This window comes from Canis lupus, chromosome 19 (genome assembly GCF_003254725.2).
Source record: "Canis lupus dingo isolate Sandy chromosome 19, ASM325472v2, whole genome shotgun sequence".
In the NCBI taxonomy this organism is placed as follows: domain Eukaryota; kingdom Metazoa; phylum Chordata; class Mammalia; order Carnivora; family Canidae; genus Canis; species Canis lupus.
Window position 1 is genome coordinate 13,481,938 of NC_064261.1, and position 18,191 is coordinate 13,500,128.

The 18,191-nt window shown below is 35.4% G+C and overlaps 1 protein-coding gene across 4 annotated transcripts in view; it reads right to left on the minus strand.

The window, feature by feature from the left end:
- Positions 1-18,191, minus strand: part of INTU (inturned planar cell polarity protein) — an 83,339-nt gene that overhangs the window by 6,843 nt on the left and 58,305 nt on the right. For 3 of the 4 annotated variants that reach the window (XM_025420561.3, XM_025420560.3, XM_025420563.3), the window contains exons 8-14: positions 14,683-14,872; positions 12,988-13,041; positions 10,216-10,278; positions 9,179-9,400; positions 8,024-8,506; positions 6,305-6,402; positions 3,099-3,288 (exon numbers count right to left, since the gene is read on the minus strand). In XM_025420561.3, coding sequence (XP_025276346.1) covers positions 3,099-3,288; positions 6,305-6,402; positions 8,024-8,506; positions 9,179-9,400; positions 10,216-10,278; positions 12,988-13,041; positions 14,683-14,872 — 1,300 coding nt within the window. The remainder of the gene's footprint in view (positions 1-3,098; positions 3,289-6,304; positions 6,403-8,023; positions 8,507-9,178; positions 9,401-10,215; positions 10,279-12,987; positions 13,042-14,682; positions 14,873-18,191) is intronic. The other variant, XM_025420562.3, reaches the window with a different exon arrangement.

Here is an 18,191-nt window from a genome sequence, read left to right on the forward strand (position 1 = left end):
ATTAGCAAAACAATGACTCATTTGGAATAAAAAGACTTTTTTTAAGGATCAGGCTAAAACAGTGGAGTGATCCTTGATTCTTCTCTTTGTCTCAAAATCCTTATCTAACCCATCAACAAATCCTTTTGGCTCACCCTCCAAAATATATCCAGAAACCAGAAGCCACTAATCATTTCTTGCTTTGAGAATTTCCATAGCCTCCTAATTGGCCCCTCCTCCACTCTCGCTACACTACAGAGCTTGTTCTTCACACAGTAGTAGCCTGAATGATCCTTTAAAAAATGTAGGATCATGAACTTCCTCTGCTCAGAATTGTCCAAGATCTTCCCATCTCCTTCAGAACAAACCCGAAAGTCCTTAAATCTATCAGGCCATGTGCAACCTGGCTCTGCTAACCTTTGCCATCTCGACTCCTAGCACTCTCTTTCTTGCCGGCTCCAGCATTCTCAGTCACTCTTACTTCGGTGGCTTTGCACTTGCATTTGCTTTCCTATCTGGAAGCCCTACCTGCAGATTGCCACTTAACTTGCTTCCTCACTTCATTTAGGTCTCTGTTCAAATATTATCCTATCTTACTTGAAACTTTTCCTACCTAACATATTATACTACTTGCCAATTAATTAGTCCTCTCCATTAGAATATAATAGGCAGTTAGTTAGACAAGATCTGGAGGCAAAGGTGGTGATAAATAGGTGACCCGATAGAAGCCTGAGGGCACAACATCCTGGCTGTGGCTTTTAACATCCAGGCCTAAATTAAGGCTTCCAACAACCCTGGGCTGACTGACCAAAAGCCAGTGGAGAAGTGTGCTGTCTTCTTAGACCACTACCCCATGGTAACCGATAGCTTCGCGATAATATATTTACATTGTGATTTCAACCCCTTCCCCTCCATGGAGAAAGATGGCCACGACAGTTCTGGCCAAAACCCTATAGGGTCAGTAGTTGGGAGTAGTCAGTCTACTCCCAACTAGTAGGAGTCCCTTAGAGAATTGAAACCACGTTGGTAGGAGACCGTCCTAGCTATGACCCGTAACCTATGCAAACATAAAAAGGAAAGATCACCCTAACCCTGATGCGACTGCCATCTCTGGGCCTACCTGCTCTTTCACCTTAAAAGTGTACTGTCCCCTTTTTAAACTGCTTTCTGGGATGCCTGAGTGGCTCAGTGATTGAGCGTCTGCCTTCGACTCAGGGAATGATCTCGGAGTCCCGGGATCAAGTCCTGCATCGGGCTCCCGGCAAGGAGCCTGCTTCTCCCTCTGCCTACCGGTCTCTGTCCCTCTCTCTGTGTCTCTCATGAATTAATAAATAAAAATCTTAAAAATAAATCCCTGCTTTATGCTTGCTACTTCTGGCTTTCTTTAGTTAAGCATGGATCCTCACAGAAGTCCTTTCGGGGAACTCAAGAACTCAGACCTCCATTCACACAATGCAGACTCTCCCATTGGTAATAGCTTCGTGAAGAAAGGGACTTTGTTCACTGCTATATCCCCACCACCAGAGTAGTGTCTGGTGCATAGTGGATACCTAAATAGTTCAATAACATGAGAAAGGCTAATTTATAGTACTATTACTGAATAAGTTAATGAAAGATTCCCTTATAGAATCTATTAGTTATCTTGAAAGGAAAGGAGCATAAGACCACAAAGCACATAGAGATATATATATGGTTAGACATAACATAACATAACATAACATAACATAACATAACATTTTTGCTGGATATCGATTTCTGAGAGCTCAAAGAAGAAATCCTATAAGGGGCGCCTGGGTGGCTCAGTCAGTTAAGCATTGGACTTTTTTTTTTAAGATTTTATTCATTTATTCATGAGAGACACAGAGAGGCAGAGACAGAGGCAGAAGGAGAAGCAGGCTCCATGCAGGGAGCCCCCGACGCGAGGCTCCATCCCGGGACTCCAGGATCATACCCTGGGCCGAAGGCAGGTGCCAAACTGCTGGACCACCCAGGGATCCCTGCGTCTGACTCTTGATTTCAGCTCAGGTCAGAATCTCAAGGTGGTGAGACTGAGCACTGTGTCGGCCCCATGGTGAGCATGGAGCCTGCTTGGGATTCTCACTCTTCCTCCCCCTCTGCCCTTACCCTAGCTTGTACGTGGCTGTGCTTGCACAAACAGGCTCCCTCTCTCTCACTCAAAAAAAAAAATAAAAAAAAAAAAAAAAAAAAAGGAAAGAAAGAAAAAATTCAAAAAATCCTGCAAGAGTCAGAATTTTATTGTGAATGAGTTCTAAGACATACTTCAGCCCGCTTACTTTATAGCTGAGCAAATGGGAAGAGTCAAGGCTCAGTCCAAGATACCTTATTCCCCGCCCAATGTTCTTCTACCTTTAAACCCAAGTTCTTCACAATTTTAGCATTCTTAACACACATATGGCTGTATACATTACAATCATTTTCAGAAGGGTGCTTTGTTTTTTGTTTTCGTCTATGTGATGTTTGACCACTGACAAGTAAACTTCTGTATGTTTATCCTTTTCAAAAAATCAACACATACTTTTCCCTACCATTAAGATAATCTAATTGATTTTAAAAGTATATACAACATTACTACTTATCCAGAGATATAATATTAAATGAAACTTCATCCTGGATTAAAAAGCAAGCAAACAAGAAATGAACCCAGAGGCTAAAACATTTGCAACAGTATTGTGTCTATTGCTGTACCTTACCCTATTATGTTACAAAATACCTTATACTACTTATCTAATAATTTAAAGAATTATCAGACTTAACAACTAGTAGGTACTACTGTCTAAGTAATGGCTGACTCACAGATATAAAAAAATGGAGGCTAATTTACATTATCAACTATAATATTCTATTCTGCTATAGAAAAACACAGGCCCACCATTTTCTGGAAAAGCAATCCAGGACATCAAACTCAGTATTATGAAACAAAGCTTTTAAGTTAAATATTGTTAGTATAATCCTTTTGGCAGTCATTATGTACTCTAGTTAGACTGAGTGACTGCTAAAAAAAAAAAGTAAATAAAAGTTGTTAGTGTTGGACATATTGATTAAAGAGCTTTTAGAGTATTTAGGGATCTGAAACAAAATTGACAGAACTATATTTATACCTCTTCTACCAATGTCTGTTGGAAAATTGCACGAATGGAGAGACAACACTGATGGAAATTCTTTATTAGTTGAGGGTGGATAGAGCCACTTAGCTGTGCCACCTCTTCATGGGTTGGAGTAATAAAGATCCCTTGCACAGTTTCTAAGGCAACATAGTGGAAAAGTGTGTTCTCAGGACCAGATGTTAATCTTGAAAAGAACAAAAAAGAAAAAAGATATTTAAGTAAACTTAAAAATATTGCTTCATTTTGAATGTTGTATGCTCCAAGCTTTTTATCTTCAATGTAATGTTAGAAGTGTAATTGGGGCAGGGCAACTGGGACAAATATTTAAGTCCCATTTTTTTCTTAACTAAAGTACAGGCTAGGGTTATTATCAATTCCTTAATGGAGACAGATATTACATGGTGTGTGAGGATAGATACACAACAATTGCAAACAACTTAATCGTTCTTTTGCTAAACATAAACAGCCCAAACTGGCTAAAGCCCACTTTTTCCATGGTTGGTAATAAATAACTCAGCCTCTTTCTGGCCCAGATACCCACAAGTCATAAATAAGGAATCAGCCTAGAGTTGACCACATATAAGAACACCTTCCAACAAAATAAACACATTTAAATTAGTAGCATAAAAGTCAAACTGATGATCCTGAAGAAAAACAAAATTACCACCCACTGCAAAGCTGGGTTAATATTCTGGAATACTATGGCAATTACTTGTAGTATTCTACTATTCATCATTACAGTCTTCCTTCCTTTCCGTGTTCTCTTCGTTTTCATTTCTCCATTCTTTTTCTCCATCCTTTCTTCCCCTATTTAGATCTCAGATAGGCCAGCAGAATCTATAAATACTGCTTATTTCTACTAGTGGTAAGAAGAGCTAAAGAACAACAACAACAACAACAGAATAATAATAATAGTTATATACTATGTGCCAGGATAGGTGCTGTAAAATACATTAGTCTGAATTCTAATAATGATCCTGTGAGATGTTAAATAGGTAGTAACCCTCATTTTAACCATGAGGTTATCAATCTTCAGAGATTTCAGATTAACTTGCTTGATTGAGGTCACTTAGCTAAACAGCTGAGTTTAGCTATCTTTGAAGCATACTCCACTAAATCTTGCTTTTTTCCTCTCTGTTGATGTCTTCTGATTGGCAATTCAAGAAAATGTACAGAACAGAAACGATTATTTAAAAAGAGCTATTAATAAGATTCCTTTTTTAAGGGAGGTTTAGAATTAACATTTTTGTTGTCTTTCTTAACTTTCTCTCAAAAAAGCAAGCAAAAACCAAAAACCAAAATCTCCCACAACACAGTGAACAAATTTAGCTCTTGCAAATCACAAAGTCACTCAAAGTATATCTCAGTGATATCTCAGTGTATACACCAAAAGTTTAAAAATTATCAAACAAGCAATTCCCCCATGGGAATACAATATTTGTAAAAGCACATGTTAAGTCAGATTTATTCCTTGGAAAGGTCGTTCTGGCAGCAGAAAATAGATTCAGGGTAGGCTGGGAGTTGGGAGACTATTGTAGTAAAACCAGGTTAGAGAATGGAAGCCTGATCCACAGTAGAAACAGTAAGGGCTAAATGGATTAAATAATTAGGAAAATGCAAAATAGATAGGACTTGGTTACTAAATGAACTGTTTTGTGGGTATTATTATTTTTAATATGTTATACATTCTTATTTTACAAAAATATATACATACATATTAGGATAGTATATTATATACTGGTTTATGTCATACTTTTAAAATTAACTATATAGTATCAACATCTTTCCATGCCAATAAAGAGAATAAACATTCATCTGTAGATTGTTTTAAATAGCTATGATTTACATCACATAGGAATTTATATTTAAGCTAATGAACTTGGAAAACATTTCCTTTTACTAAAGATAAGGCCAAAATAACACATACACTAAAAAAGTAAGATGTGGGGTTAATAAAATTTCAAAGCAGTACTTTTTGCTAAATGGAAGACTAGCGTTTTGGAAGGGTGCTTCAAAGCTCCACAAAAGGTTTGATTTAGATTTGTTTAAAATGTTCTTAACTATTAAAAAAATTAATCATGATATTTGAGGCATAAAATACCAATTTTTAACACACGAGATACAGATAAGTTACCTTGTTTTTGCCCTAACTTCAGAAAAAAAGCTGTTTCTGACAACTCTGTGACATGTATATTTGAACTTACTACAAAATGTTTCAATGATTAAGATGGTAACAGTAGCGAATATTTTTTGTGTGATTTCTACTCACATGTCTGCTTATTCAAATTAAAGTGTGCAATTGAGTTTGTTACATACTAATTGATCCCACACATGATATAATTCAACATTAGTAGGCAAAGGTCAGACAAATCTAAGTTGCTGAACATGCTCCTCTCACTCAGTAACTTTTGCTTCAGAATTCCCTACTTTCCCTAAGTTTAAGGTTTTATTTCTTTTCTAAAATGAGAGACTCTGAGAGATATGCACTGAGGAAGTTTATTAGGGAGACCTTTGGGGAACAACACAGAAAGTGGGGGGAAGTGTGAAGGAAGCAGGATGGAGCAAAGGAGAAGCTGAACCACAATGCAGTCAAAACAAAGGTCTCAGCAGACACCACTTGGAACTCAGAAGCTTGGATGGCCTTTTAGAGTTGTCTTGAATTTAGGGAAGGGGTCAAGTCTTTGTATTCACTTACCTATTAGTCACTAGATGTGGGCTATTCCCAGGGAGATACAGTAATCTTGGCCGAGTCAATAAACTTCCAAACAGAGCAAAGCCAGAGAGGGACTCGGCTGTGAGTAGTTAACAGCCATTACCCCCAAATACTGGGAAGGAGTACCCTGGGTTATGGAATATCTGGGCAGCAGACCACAGAATCCACCAAAGTCTAAAAATAGTAAATACTATAATTTAAAAATTAGACATACAAAAGGGAGGTTACCTGTGGAAAAGAGATAAAGGGGGACTTTCACATTTTGAAACATTACTCTGTTTTTTAATCTCTTGTAATAGGACATGTTCCCTATATGGTACTGAGAAACATTAGTAAATTAGCATAGACACTACCTTTAATATGTAAGATGTACCATAATTACATTTTTGAATGAAATAAAAAATATATTGGATTTTACTTTCTTTAAAATTTCCTCAAAGGCATGAAGTTTAAGTGAAAAAAAGGATATTATAAGGAAGTTTCTTACTTCATTGTGTTATATATTTCCAGGTCTTTTTCTGAAAGGTCCTTTTTCAAGTTCCCTAAATGAAATGGATTTGGAAGAGTAGCTTTCTTTTTAGTGACCTGAAAAAATACAGTTAAGTATATTAGGTTGTATCTAAGAATGGAATCAAACGATAAATAGTGTAAAAACTGAAAATCTAAGAGAACTACTTAATATTTTTCAATGTTTCCTTTAAATATTTTTGATGCTAACTTGTACCTCTTGGCTTATCCTTTGCTAACAGTGATCTCAGGCTACGTATTAGGACATGATACTTCTTCTTGAAAACCTACCAGAGCCATTATCAAGTTTTGTTACATTTTATTTGTACATGTACTTGTCTCCCTCTCTAGACTTTGTACTTCTCAAAGGCATGGGCTGTGTCTTATCTATCTTTGTATCTCCTCATGGCCCTTGGCATATAGTAGGTGTTTAATCAAATTTGCTGAATGGCTCAATTGTAATTCAATTTTTCTTAGGAGCTATTCATGGCTCTTTAAATCTCTTACTTCCGGGGATCCCTAGGTGGCGCAGCGGTTTGGCGCCTGCCTTTGGCCCAGGGCGCGATCCTGGAGACCCGGGATCGAATCCCACATCAGGCTCCCTGCATGGAGCCTGCTTCTCCCTCTGCCTGTGTCTCTGCCTCTCTCTCTCTCTCTCTGTATGACTATCATAAATAAATAATAATAAAAAAAATAAAATAAAATAAATCTCTTACTTCCTAAATTATGTTTCCTACTAATTTCACTGACAATGAATACAGTAAGAATATATTTCCTAAATACATCCACTTAGGGCTCTAAGAATGCTGTATTGTTCGGAATTAGAAGATGGAATCTATGGCTATTTATGCCACGACACTCAGAATCTCATATTTTATTTGTGCCCTTTCTCAGATTCCTCTTTTTTCATGCCTTGTCTGGCATCGCCTCCATCAACCCAACTGACAGTTTCAAAAGTGTTTTGAAAGAGAAGCATCATTAGAATGGGTATAAGATCCCTCACAATGATTACTTTGGTCATCATTTGGATACATTATATTTTCATGGAGAAAAAACATGGAAAAAATGATAAAAACAAATAAACCTGAAAACTGAACATTCTCTTTGCTTTATAATCACATATTAAATTCTTGACTATGGAGACCAGACCTTCACAGATGCAGATAAAAATAAACAAAAACAAAAACAAAAAACTATAAAAAACCGATAGAGTAAAAAAAAAAAAAAAAAAAAAAAAACCCGATAGAGTAACACATACATACACAAATATTTACGTATATATTCTTATATATACATATATATATAAGTTTCTGATTTTCTTTTTGTTTCTGCTGAATATTTTTTTGGTTATTTAGTCAGATCAGCCCTCTAAAATCCCCCATGACTAGGATGTTCTCTATTAACATTGTGAATGCAGAAGAAAGATGAACATAGAAAGCAGGGTAAGGAATTTCCCTACTTGGTAAGTAGTGTCAAACAGCTGTCCTGGATGCTATTATTTTATTACTTGATATAAAACAAGTTATAAATAAACAAGTAATTTTCTTTTTGGTTCTAAATCACTGGTCTGCCAAGAGTAACCACAACCACTAGTTCAAATGAAGAATGATTTGCCATTAAAATTTTTCTTGCATTTATAAAATAAGAACTGGGAAGACAGCTTAGCTCCCAGAATTTACACACTTGAATGAACACCAACCTTAAGTAAGGCTCCACTTTCTTCTGAACCGTCAGAACCCTGAGATTCTCTTTGTTTCCATAATGCATCCGGGGTAGTGTGGGGGCTCAGGCCAACACCTTCTCCCCCTTCGCAACCATTGTCAGATCCTCCACTACTACGGGAAGGACTAGGCTTGCGTGTCCTTAAGGAATAGTCACCAAAAAGAATTCTTCTGCATGTTGGAGAGGTTACTACCTTGGAAGTACCTGGTAGTTTACTGAGAATAGGTGAGGTTGTCAAACTATCTAATTTTTCATGTGATCCAGTAAGGAACCAGTCAGCGCAAGACAAACAGGGGCTTGGAGAAGATGTTAGCTGTTCATTTATGCGACAATCTATTCCTTCCAGCTGGTGAAGAGTTGTTTTGACCTGATCCACATATATACAGTCTGGTCCAGGATTCCCAATAGCTTTGGATGCACAGCCTCCAGCTTGTAATAGTACACATAACATATAATGCTTCTATAAGAAAAAAATTAATATAGGTTTAGTTACATGAAAATGTTTATATGTAGCATGCATGTATAAATTTATGAATACTAAAAACATATGGCATAGTCATATAATTACTAAAAACTCCTCCCTCCCTTTGTTTCTTAGTTATTCTCAACGCTTCTTGATCATCCTTGAAAACAAATATTCATTTATATTGCCTTCTCCTGGTACACTATCAACTACTACTTTCTGGCACATGACACAAGGTAGCTTTCAAAGAACCACAATTATTGGAAGTCCTTTTATTTACAATTACGTTTATTCTGATTCTATATCTTCTTCATGTCTCTATTTCCCAAGACAAACTAGAGGGCAAAACCAGTAAAGTAATGAGAATAAAAGATCTTAACCTGATAAAATCTTATTCTGGATTTCATTAATATTCTCCATATTCTTCAATATTCTCCAATATTTCCAGTATTAAATGGATGTCAAAGAAAAGAAATAAGGGACATACATTTTCTTGAATATTGGCATCTGACATGCTCATAATTTTAAATTATTATGGTTGCTTTCGTATATATTTATAGTAAGTAGCCAAAAAAAAAAAAAAAAAAACAAAACAAAACCAACCCCCAAACACACACACACACACACACACACACACACACACACACACAGAAACCAAAGTAAACTTACCAAGCCAACAATTAGCAAAAAATATCTGCCTTCAGGTTCCTGAAAGACTTCAGTGTTTGAGTCTGTAGAAGGTTGGAGGTGATGTTGAGGAAACACTTCTCTCCATATAACCAACTGACCAATTCTTTGTTTTGCTGCTAAAGGCAGTAGGCAGTAGTGGCGACAGTATATAGCAATATCAATAAGGTCCTCCTTAGGCAAATGACTGCATATCAAATACCCCTTGAATTTAACCACAAAGAACAAAAATCAACCAGTGATATACAGCAATAATGCCATAATATATCTAAGAGTTTCATAGGTACTTCACTTGGCTTAAAATATTCCAGTTTCAAATGGAATAAAGGCATAGTGAAAATAAATTTATTTTCCCTGAGATCAATTAGAGATCTATGATTTATGTTAAGTTTACAATAGGTAGACTTTAGCACAAAGGAAGATCACCTGAGTAGTATAAGCCTGAGTGGCCAAATTAGAACTGAATTCTGAGGATGGAAAGTGGAAAAGAGAAGCAAAAGGTAAGGTGAAGATAGACTTACTTTTCACTGTGTACCATTCTGTACTGTCTGATTCTTTTTTAGATATGTTTTAAATTGTGTTTAAAATTTTTCAGGAAATATGAAAATACTTAAATTCATTTGATGCTTAATTTGCTGTACATGGAAGTCAACCAAGTATTAGATTTACGAAAAAGATACATGGTTATGTCTGAAGATAAGAAAAAAAGTACAATGTTGCAAAAAGAAATCAAGAAAGTATTGCTCTTTTCTCTTACACACCTGATTTCCTTGAATATTGTATCTCCTTTGCATATCTGCAAATACTTTAGAATGTAGTAAAATCAGAAATATTTATTTTATTTGTCAATATGTAGGTGCCAGTTTTGTTTCTTTTCTAAGACCTTAATTTTATGGTAATCACGTTCAAGGGAAAAGGGATAAATGTAATTTTCATGTTTGTAGAAGTTTGAGAAAATTCACTTTTGGTCTGTTCATATAGCAGTTGGACATTTATAAAAATTTCAAACTTCAACTTACCTTGTAAAATAGAGAAGATCCTAAAATTGTATACAGCCGTCTCATGTCATAGTAATCCTCAGACTAGGGGAGAAAAACCACAGTGGATTTATATTCTTTGTTTTTTTATTAGTTAAGCTACAATGGTTAAAATGGCAATTATATTGTTTAGTAACTGAACTTCTCATAGTGCCTTTTTTAGAAATGAATATACTAGGGTATTAGGGTGAAAGAAAATGTGCATGTATTTTTGACTGAAAACAATTTCATCTTTTATTCTTCTAAGATACTGTTGGTTAATGATACCTAAGAACAGAACATAAGATTAGTTACTGTAAGAGGGATTAAAACAAGTCTATCAAGATAAAAAAGGTTCTACGATACATCATCTAAAATATGCCATTTTACCAAATAATATTTTTGAAAGTACAATTTGATACAGCCTATTTGAGAGCAACTGATTACTATATACAATAAAATTAAATACTCGTACCCTTTGAGTAATTTCAGTTCTAAAAATCTATAGATATGCTCAAACAGGAGAATCAAGATTTTTGTATAAAAAGTTAGTAGCAGAGCTATTTATAATATGCAAAAGTGGAGATAAAATCAAGTTCAACAATGGAGAATGGTTAATAAAATTAGGTATGTTAAAAAAAATTAGGTATGTTCATACCATAGACTATCACAGGTCTGCTAAAAAAATAAGGTTGATCTATATGAGCATGCACAAAAGGTTTTTTTTTTTTTTTTTAAGATTTATTTTATTCATTCAGAGAGAGCGAGAGAGAGGCAGAGACACAGGCAGAGACTCCATGCAGGAAGCCCGATGTGGGACTCGATCCCGGGTCTCCAGGATCACACCCCGGGCTGCAGGCGGCGCCAAACCGCTGCGCCACCGGGGCTGCCCCACAAAAGGTTTTATAGGATAAACTGCTGAGCAAAAAATGCAAGCTACAGAACAAAATATTCACTATGATCTAATTAAAAAAAATAACACCCTCAATGATACACGTGTATAGATGTGTGCTTGTCTGTATGTATAACTATGTTCCTGCGGTGTAGAGAAAAAAGCCTGGAAGAATAGGTTTCAAACTGTAAGAAAACTGTAAGAATAGATACAATTAGGGATAGGACTGGGGGAGAAGGATGAGGAGGGAGGACATTTGTTTTCAATAACCATGCTTGCATTTTATCCAATATGCATGTATTACTTCAATAATCTAAAAAAAAAAGTCAATGAAACCTAAAGGAAACTAAAAGACTAGAAATAACCTAAGTATCTTTCAGTTGGGGAATGGATAAAAAGTTTGACACATTCATACAATGGAATACTACTCAGCAATAAAAGGACTGAACTACAGATGCATAATAGCATGAGTGAATCTCAAATGCATTATGTTAAGTGAACTAAATCAGACCCCCAAAATTACCTATTATCAAATTCAATTGATATGACATTCCAGAAAAGGTAAATGTCCCATGAGGACAAAAAACAAATTAGTAATTGTCAAAGGCTGGAGGTAGGGAGAGGGGTTGACTATAAAGGGGCACAGAAGAATTTACCAAATATAAATTATACCTTAAATCTTAAATCTAATTTCACAAAAAGTTTAGAATAGATCCTTATTTTCATTTTTTTAAAGGTAGAATTCAAAAAAAAAATAAAGGTAGAATTCACTGTGAATTGTTCTGCCAGTTTAAAAAGAGATTTTATTATTTGAGAGATGGAGGTACAGAAAGCGAGGGAGAGAATCCTCAGGCAGACTCTCCGCTGAGTGCGGAGCCTAAAGCAAGGCTCGATCCTAGGATGTTGGGATCGTGACCTGAGCCGAAACTAGAGTTGGTCACTTAACCAACTGAGCCATCCAGGTGCCCCTGGTCTGCCAGTTTTGACAAATGGATATAGCTGTGTTATGTGTCACCAAAATCAAAATATATAACAATTCCATGTACACATCTGCCAAATTTTTTGCTAGGTATATTCCCTTGCATAATAAACATATTGTAATTTGTCTATTTACCCACTGATGGGCACTTGAATTACCTGAATTGTTTCGTTTTTGGCTATTACAAATGAAGTTGTTATGGACATTCCTGTGCAGGTCTTATATTGATATAGATTTTCATTTCTCTTGGGTAATGAGAAGAACAGAATGGCTGAATCATTTGGTAGGTGTATATATAGGTTATTAAGAAACTGCCAAACTGTTTTCCAAAGTAGATCTATGGGGATTCCTTGGATACAACATCAAAACACAATCTATAAAGAAAGAAAAATTGCAACCAGCCATTTCTCTTTGGAGTCTTGGTTCCTTTTAATGAGAAGTATTATTTATACACCATAGCCTGGGTGCTAAGGGCAGTCATCACTCCTGGGATGATCACTATTTCTAGATATTTTACTGGACAGAGTTAGGAAATGTATATATATTTTTAAAGATAAACTAGACTGATATTTCCAATTTCAATACATGTCTATAGGGTTTTTACTTCAATATTACAATTCAATTCTTTACTTTCATATTACATGTGTGTACTTTTCTCAAAGCCCAGTTTATAAGGACTCTAAATGCAATTAATCATTATGTGTACATTAAGTAACAAATACTTTTAACTGAGTAAAACATTTTAAGGCAAGCAAAATAGATTTTGTTCATGTGAAAATACAGACGCAAAGCTATGTATCTCAAAATTATTACATGCCCACTTGAAAAATATTTAGAATAATGGCTGATTTACAAAATATGAAATCACCATTGAGCCTTTCCTAAAATCCACTGTTTCTCTTACCAGTTCTGCAAAATCTGCAGCCTCCAAGTCACTCAATGCTGTGTCTAGCTCCATCTATGTGAAAAAAAAAAGTAACACAAAACATTTAACTCATATTATTTAGTGATGGCCTCATAAAAGTGCTTAATAATTAGCTGAAGAATTGAATAAGTATCTTTCTCCTTTGTGATAGTTAAGAAATTTCCCCAAATAGAACATGTTGTTTTTAAGTTTCAGAATTACAGAAAAAAGTTTATGTAACATATAGTTACTTCTCAATTAAATTTCAATTATTGCAAAATAAGCTTCACTCTGTATTCAATGCAAAATAAGTACAAGTTTAAAAATTGCTTTCTAGTTTTGAGTTAGAAAAATTTTGAACCTACTAAAATTCTTAGAGGAAAATAATCAATTTTAATATTCTCAATCTATTTCGAGGATTTTCTCTCCCCTCTATTAACTGTAAACAGATTCTTTGAAAATATCAACATTCCTTCTTGTGTCTTTCCTACATTCTATATAAAAGGACTCTTAATCTTTATTTATGGATTAAAACATGAAGGCAAGAGTTCCCCTGGAATCTGGCACAGTTTAGCTTCCCTACAGAGTTAGAAAAATCTTACTTAGGATTTAGCTTTCGTTTCTATGGAAATTGCCTGAACTCTTTCATGTATTTGTTCCTCCACGAAGCATTCACGATATAAAAACAGAATAATTTAATCTGTAGTTTAATCCGTAATGCATATATGTAAATTGAAAACTACTGGCAATTAAAGCTGGTATATATGCGATCTGTAGAAAAGAATCCTTTTTTTTCTTTTCCTTTTTCTTTTAAATGCCAAGGCACTCTCTGCAGGACTATTTCACAAACTGTGTCTTACTAACATGACAAAAGCTTTGGAAACATTAGTCATGCCTTTCAATGCTTTTCACACACTATGACTTATTACTCATTTGTGACCTACATTTTTCTGCATCTAGCAAATATTTCATGTACTCCTTTTTGGGGCTATAGTTCTCTTGTGAAAAACTAAAGGACAAAAAGAAAATTACCCACTTGTGGATTTTGATCTCACAAATACTAATGTTTAGTGGGTTGCTATTCTCACTACTGAGCTCTATAGGCTAATATACGATGTTACTGTAATTGTTTCTTCACATTCCTTAAAATAACAGGCAAAATATCTTTTCTCTTAATTATTCTGTTATACCTTAGAAAAAATGACATTAAGAAAAAGAATATCTGACAAAAGCAACACACTATATAATTATGATTTCTTAAAAGTATTATAAATTGGGATCCCTGGGTGGTGCAGCGGTTTGGCGCCTGCCTTTGGCCCAGGGCGCGATCCTGGAGACCAGGGATCGAATCCCATGTCGGGCTCCCGGTGCATGGAGCCTGCTTCTCCCTCTGCCTGTGTCTCTGCCTCTCTCTCTCTCTCTCTCTCTCTGTGACTATCATAAATAAATAAAAATTAAAAAAAAAGTATTATAAATTTGGAAGCTGCTTAAATTGTAAAGTAAGATGAAAGACCTAATTTTTATTTAGAAAGAAATATTTATCTTCATCAGTTCACTGTACTGGATCTTCATTACCAATGGCTTCTTTTAACTCTGATCCACTATCCTGAAAATAACAAAAAGTCTAAAAAAGAGAGAAGATAAAAAATTACAAGGCAACTGGTTCTGATTTTTATTTATGACACCCAAGATTACCTTGATTTCCTGTGGAAGTGTGAGCCATCGAACTCCAGGGAGACTGTCTAAAAGCACTGCACTGGAAGCATCATATTGTTGTGCGCTTGGACAGGCACTGGATTGTAGTTTAGCAGGCTGAAGTGCTCTTTGAAAGAACAAGTTGAAAAAATGATCCAAACGAGGAACATTCTCAACCTGGCAAAAGGCACTGAAGAAACAAGAGCTGTAAGTCATAACAACATGTGAAAATGGTAGTTCTCTTGGGCATGTTCCTAAGGAAACTGGATCTTTCCCAACTACATAGGCTCTCTTCCTGACACCTTTTCCTTATGAAGAATTACTGCTCTAATGTTACTGATGGAATGTGTTACGAAATTCATTCCTGTCAGTATTTTTTAACCAAAAACCTACTTTCAAATGTATTGTATAGATGGTATTATGGAAGAATCACAGGGCTAACACAAGTGGTATATCTATGACAGAATGGGCTGAAGTACCTTTTTTGTAAAAAAAAGAAGAAAAAAGAAGGAAGAAGAAGGAGAGGAAGAAAGCTGCTTTTACTTTATTTCTTTATTTAAATTTCCAGTATCTTTCAGGCAAGATCAAATAATAGATATTGAGCTTTGTAATAGGACATATCTGGCTTTGAATCTTACCACTGCTTTTACCAGTGGTAAAAAAAAAAATCGCAGAAAAATCATCTAACCTTTCTCTGAACTTTTGTTTCCAACTCTACAAATGGGGATAATACAACCTGACTCACATGTGAAGTACATAATAAGTACTTCTTACTTACTGAATACAGTAAGCACTTAATTAGCCTAAGTTATTTCTCCCTTTTTCACTAATGAAGGCAACACTATTGAAGAACTCAAAGAGAGAGAGAGAGAGAAAGAGAGAGAGAGAGAGAGGTAAAGAAGAGACAGACTAAACACTTGGTTTTAGCCATGCAAAAATAATATAGCATTGCCTGTAGCCATTCATTCGAATAGCCCACTTCAAAACACAGTAACTAGTATATATACCATTAATACATCAGAATAATAATCATGGATTCATTCAACAAATTGCTTGAGTGCCAACTATGTTCTAGGCACTATTCTCACTGTTGGAGGTATAATAGTAAAAATGTCAAGACAAAAGATAAGGTCTCTGCTTCTGTGGAGCTCACATTCTAATGGAGAAAGACAACAAGTGAACAAACAGTAAAAACATGAACTCGTACAAAGAACCATGCAGAGAATAGGATCATGTGGATGGGTGGTGTGACTGGTTGGCTAATTTAGATAAAAAGTTGGGGAAGAGTCTTTGAGAATGGGCATTTAAGCTGAGATCCCAATGTCAAGACCCAGTGAGAGGAAAAAGCACAAAAGCCCTAAGTTGGGAACAAGCTTGGGCAGGGTACCAGCAGAACAGCACAGAGGGGTGGGTGGTTTGAGATCCGAAATCAGAAAGTCATGTAGGAGACAGATTATAATGTACAAAGATCACTTTAACTTCATTTGGAAACTAAGGTGGCAAGAAAACCAGTTAGGAGACTGCTGTAGAAGTAAGAGATGGTGGCTGGACAAGGTAAGAGTGAAGATGGAGAGAAATGAATGATTTGAGATGTGTTTTAGAGACAGACTGTTTAGAATTTGCTGAAAGTTTGGCTGGGAATAGTGAAGGAAACATCTTTAATCTGATCATAAACTAAACTTTGTGAATATATTTTTTCTGTGCCTCACAGAAACTAACCAGTTTACAACTTAAAAAAATAATTAAGTCTTTGGACTTTTTAGTCATCATAATTTTTCACAGTGTGCCTTTAATATCTTTCATAATTAGAAAAAAACTTATTAGAAATTGCTACAAAATGACAACTAACAACATGTTGGATCCACACTGCTTCTTGGTCTTAAGAACTCAATGGATAGGGGATCCCTGGGTGGCTCAGCAGTTTAGCGCCTGCCTTTGGCCCCGGGGCGCGATCCTGGAGTCCCGGGATCGAGTCCCGCGTCGGGCTCCCTGCGTGGAGCCTGCTTCTCCCTCCTCCTGTGTCTCTGCCTCTCTCTCTCTCTCTCTCTCTCTATGTCTATAATAAATAAATAAATAAATCTTTAAAAAAAAAAAGGAACTCAATGGATCTTCACATTTACTATCTTAGTTTGCCTTTCAAATTCTCACTAGACTAAGAAACTAAAATTTGCTGCCAATTTTGTGATACTTCCAGGTATATGGAAACTAAATTTCAAAACGAAATTCACAGAAATTAAGTGTCCCTCTGCCCCCAACCTAGTTCATTGGAATTTGCAGAACAGCCTGAACTGAGTGTCTTAAAGTATGCAATTCACTGCAGGAATTTAATCTTTAATTATCTCTGATTTTATGAAAACAAAAAGTTTTAATTAAGGCAAAACATAGCAAGGTTTGCTCACCCAGTGTAAATTTAAGGAGATTGTTTACAACTGTATCCTTACTCTTCATTGGTTAAAATTTCCTTATTAATAAAAGGTAAAAGCACTGTTTGTGGTTGCCTGGCCTTTTGTAGTTCACACATTTAGAAAATGCTAATTAGTAACTGGGTTTGAGAGGGACGTGTCTCCTAAGAGGCTCTCAGAGGAGAAATTCTACAAACTAGACAATCCCAAAGGCACAGCCACAGAAAATTGTTTCAGGCTGCTTTGAGACTAGTGACAACAAAAAAGATCCGCAACAGACAGAGAGCTGACACCACTATGGTTTGGAAAAACATAAACAGCTTTTGGATTTTTATATTGATAGATTCCTAAGGCTTTGAAAGAAAAGGTATCATTTTAGCTCTCTGAAGTACTGGAACTTAGAAAAACCCCACAAACAGAAAAATCTATTTTTCATCTGTAATTTTATGGGTTCAAATGTTGAAGTTACCTCAAATTGCCTCCTTCAGATCAAGAAAGATGCATCATATTGTACTGCAAGGTTAAAAAAGCAAGAAGCAGGAAAATATGCATAATATGAGCCCACATATATTAAAAAAGAGAGTATGCACACCGTATTCATATTGTATAGAAAATAGGTGAAATGATACACATGAAACTAGTCAATACCTTCTTTACTGTGTCATTTATTTTAATAGTGCATTTTTTTACCAAAAATTTTTTTAACTAAGAAGAAATCACATTTTAGGATAGTGAATTTGACAATGCTCTTGTAAAATCAGAAGAAAACACAAACAACTTACTTAAAATCTTCTTACTCTTTTCTGTATCTGTTCTGAAATGCTCTTTCTTACATTTTCTACTACGGAAATACATCAAGTCAGAATATAATTGTTGTTCATCACTATTCACATTATTTCACTACACTAACATGAGACCAGAAATGAAAAAGCAAAGGATCATGCCTCGAAAATGTAAAATAAAGCCAGTAATAAAGGATGAAAAAATCAGAGGAAGAAGGAAAAAAACAAATAACTAACTTGCCAACCAAGAAAAAGTATTAAGTACAAAAGGAATTTAGAATCACATACTTAAAACTTGAGATTCATTTTTTAATGAGCATTGATA